Here is a 4,353-nt window from a genome sequence, read left to right on the forward strand (position 1 = left end):
GGCTGCAGGTCCCAATCTCTCGATAGCTGGGGAGGATAAATATCTTTCCATCTGTTTGCTTAAATTTTGTATTTTATTTTTTAAATAAAATATATTTTATTGATTTTTTACAGAGAGGAAGGGAGAGGGATAGAGAGTTAGAAACATCGATGAGAGAGAAACATCGATCAGCTGCCTCCTGCACACTCCCTACTGGGGGATGTGCCCACAACCAAGATACATGCCCTTGACCGGAATCGAACCTGGGACCCTTGAGTCTGCAGGCCGATGCTCTATCCACTGAGCCAAACCGGCCGATGTTTCTTTCTCATCGATGTTTCTAACTCTCTATCCCTCTCCCTTCCTCTCTGTAAAAAATCAATAAAATATATTTTTTTTAAAAATGAAATACATAATTCTTGCTCACAGATGATAGAAAAGTAATCTCCTTAAACTCCAAATGAGAAAGATCAGCACCCTCCATTTCATCAAACAACTTTGAACACTTATAACACCAGTCTGGTATTTGGCATTCTGGAATCTAGAATCTAAAAGTGGTTTTTTGAAAGAAGCACTGTTAGTAATGAATCACAGGTTATGAATGTATTTTACAATTTCCCTATCTACAGTCATTGGACATGCATAATCAACACAGTTGGCAAGTGTGATACACTATCATTTAGGGATAGGTTAGATAGATAGATAATGTAGAAGAATATAAAATTAACACCATCCTTTGAATTGCAGGTGAAGCTGTGTGACTTTGGTTTTGCACGCATCATTGGTGAAAAGTCATTCAGGAGGTCTGTGGTAGGAACTCCAGCATACTTAGCCCCTGAAGTTCTCAGAAGCAAAGGTTACAACCGTTCTCTAGACATGTGGTCAGTGGGAGTTATTGTCTATGTGAGCCTCAGTGGCACATTTCCTTTTAATGAAGATGAAGATATAAATGACCAAATCCAAAATGCTGCATTTATGTATCCACCAAATCCATGGAAAGAAATTTCTGGTGAAGGTAAAAAAAATGTTTAGCTCTATGCCTTTTAAGTCTGAAAATCTTTGTGACCCCCGCCCCCCCCCCATCAGCCGTTTTTTACTTTTATATATATACATCTTCTATTCATCTTCCAAATTCAATTAGTTACCTGTTTTTGAGCGCTCTTCCTTATAATTCCCAGGCATAGCACTAATCCAGGCCCCACTTGGCTCATTTTGAACTACTAAAATCTCTGTCCTTTCTAGTCATCACTGGCAAATGCACCTTCAGGAAACACGTTTACTTTCATATCATTGGTCTCCCTGTAACCACGCTGCAGCTATTTCTGTGATATGACCCAAGCTTACTTCCAGCTTCACCTCCCACGACTCCCCTATATAATCCTGGACTATTTTCTGATGAGGTCTCTGCCTACAGTCCCTCCTCAGGTTCTTTATATCTAGAATGAGCTTTATAGTCAGTAGAATCTCCAGTTTGTTTTCAGCTCTCCTGTGGACCCCTACTGGAAAGCTTTATACATTTATTTTTCCTGCCTAGTAAAGGGTTTTGAGTTTGCTATTCCTGGTTGTGTCCAGCAAGGATGACTTGGTTAGCCTTTAATTGATACCCAAACACTAACCTTAAAGCTAAATTTAATCATAACCCTAACAACAAAAAAACCACTGTTGAGTATGAACTTTTTAAAAAATATGATTTTAGAGAGAGGGATAAGTAGAAACATCGGTGAGAGAGATACATTGATTGGCTGCCTTCTGCACACCCCCTACTGGGGATTGAGCCTGCAACCCTAGTATATGCCCTAACTGGGAATCAAACCAGTGACCTCTTGGTTCATTGGTCAACACTCAACCACTGAGCCACACCAGCCAGGCTTGAGTATGAACTTTTGGTAGTAACTTATCACCTCAATCTAACCATGGAGGCAAGGTAATGGCCTTGGCAACTTTTCTAGACCAAGCCAGGGACTAGAAAGCAGTGTGATGTCAATATGATGGAAGGGGGAGGGCATTATCTTGTAATCAGCATCTGTTTTATTCATCTTGAAATAACATGTGAATACTTAGCATTGTGTGCTAAGCACCATTCTAAGCCATTTACGTGTATTAAGATAACGCCATCTTCTCAACAACCTTATTTTACAGATGAGGAAACAAAGGCAGAGTAGAATTTAGTAACTGACGTTGTATCACAGAATAGGTGGCAGAATGACTTCAGCCCAGCCTGGCAGGCTCCACTCTTTTTTTCCCCCCCCTAAGTTTTGTTTGTTTTTTAATGGAATTTATTGGCGTTACAGTGGTTAATAAAATTATATAGGTTTCAAGTGTGCAATTCTATAATACATCATCTGTATTATTATGTGTTCACCATCCAATCTCCTTTCTCCACCACTTATTCCTCCTTCACCCTCTTATACATGCCCCCACCCCTCCTTTCCCTCTAGTAATCACCATACTGTTGTTTGTGTCTGAGTTGCTTTTGCTTAATACCTTCACCTATTTCACCCAGCCCTGTTCCCTTGTCAGTTTGTTCTTTCTGGGTCTCTTTCTGTTTTGTTCATTAGATTCCACATATAAGTGAAATCACATGGTATTTGTCTTTCTGACTGTGTGGTTTCACTTATAATACCCTCTAGTCTAGGTCAGTGATTCTCAACCTTGGCTGCACATTAGAATCACCTGGGAATCTTTTTAAAATCCTGATTTCTGGGCCTCATCCTCCGGAAATTCTGTTTCTTGGTTACTAATGTTGTGGCCCCACCCCATAACAAAGAAACAGAATGTAAATAGGTGGTCTAGTTTCATGTTTTTGCACATATCTGTCCAATTTTCCAACACCATTTATTGAATAGACTGCCTTTACCCTATTGTATGTTCCTTGCCTCGAATATTGACCATAAAGGCATGGGTTTATTTCTGGGCTTTGTTTTGTTCCATTGATCTGTATGTCTGTTTTTATACCAGTACCGTGTTGTTTTGATTATTATGGCCTTATACTATAGTTTTATATCAGGTAGAGTAATTACCTCTAACTTTGTTCTTCTTTCTCAAGATTCCTTAGGCTATTTGGGGTCTTTTGTGGTTCCATATAAATTTTTGGAATATTTGTTCTAGTTCTGTGAAATACACCATTGGTATTTTGATAGGAATTGCATTGAATCTATACATTGCTTTGGGTAGTATGGACATTTTAATAATATTAATTCTTCCTAGCAGAGTCTATACTTTTAACCTGTATTTTATATTGCCTCCTTAATAAAACAGATACACTGTAAATTCAGTAAACAGTTTCATGGATCATTAACATCTTAGTTTAAAGGCCATGTCCTTGAGGGGAAAAAAATCCTCAACCCTTTATGTATTTCTATGGCTTGAACTGCCTTCCAGGCAGTGCCACAAGTTTGGGGTGCTTTGTACTCCCAAATTCATGTATCTAATTTTGTATTTTCCTTAGCAATTGATTTGATAAACAACCTACTTCAAGTGAAGATGAGAAAACGTTACAGTGTGGACAAATCTCTTAGTCATCCCTGGCTGCAGGTAAAAAAATGTGTATCTCTTTGTCAAACCTCATTTGAGCAGATCATTATGATTTCTCTTACCTAATGAAACTACTGTAAGATCAACAGGCTCTACACATCTTAGAATAATGTAAGTGTCCTATGGTGATAATTTGTACTGTGGCTGAATCTCTCGAAGTTTTTGCAATAACACCACTGAAGTGCAGAACTGATAGGCAGTTAAACGCCCATCACCTGAAAGCAATGAATTTGCCTTTCATGGGGCTTTATGTGTTCGTTTCACCTTTTTGTACAATGAGCATAACACATTATTTTCAAGTATACTTTACTTTTAAATAAATTTCTGTTCAAAAGTTCATATTTGCATTGAAGAGACTGGAAATGCCATTTGAAACATTTGCCTTAGTTCCTCCAAAAGCTATTTTATAGATTTATAAAAAGGTACCCACAAACTTCAGTATAAAGAGAGAAGCTTTAGAACTATTGTAAGAGCAGTGAGGGGTAGAATTAACTTAAAAACAAATGCAATCAGTTATTCTCAGGGTTTATTAAATTACTCTGATAATAGATTCTAGCTAAGCACTTTCCCCTATTTTAAGGAGTAAGTCATGGACCTCTCATAGTATAGAACAGAATGTTTTAGTGATTATTAGCCACCTCAGAAGCCTGAGACAATTTTTTAACTTTAGAAACTAGTTAATTTCTTCATATTCAGTTTGAAAAAGTATCTTTAACACTGATAATTTAAAATATTACAAATGGAACTTACTTTATAGCAAGTACTTATGAGTAGGAGCTTGTCAATTATATGATTATGGTGCTAAAACAAAAAAGTTGACGGATTTTGTTTCTTTTATAG

At 37.4% G+C, this 4,353-nt stretch overlaps 1 protein-coding gene across 3 annotated transcripts in view; it reads left to right on the plus strand.

Moving 5' to 3' along the window:
- The window catches only part of PRKD3 (protein kinase D3), a 53,415-nt gene that overhangs the window by 46,254 nt on the left and 2,808 nt on the right, over nt 1–4,353 (plus strand). For all 3 annotated transcript variants that reach the window (XM_023747734.1, XM_023747717.1, XM_014448099.2), the window contains 2 exons: nt 727–994; nt 3,428–3,513. In XM_023747734.1, coding sequence (XP_023603502.1) covers nt 727–994; nt 3,428–3,513 — 354 coding nt within the window. The remainder of the gene's footprint in view (nt 1–726; nt 995–3,427; nt 3,514–4,353) is intronic.

Source organism: Myotis lucifugus, unplaced genomic scaffold (genome assembly GCF_000147115.1).
Source record: "Myotis lucifugus unplaced genomic scaffold, Myoluc2.0 scaffold_6, whole genome shotgun sequence".
NCBI classification, from domain to species: Eukaryota; Metazoa; Chordata; class Mammalia; order Chiroptera; family Vespertilionidae; genus Myotis; species Myotis lucifugus.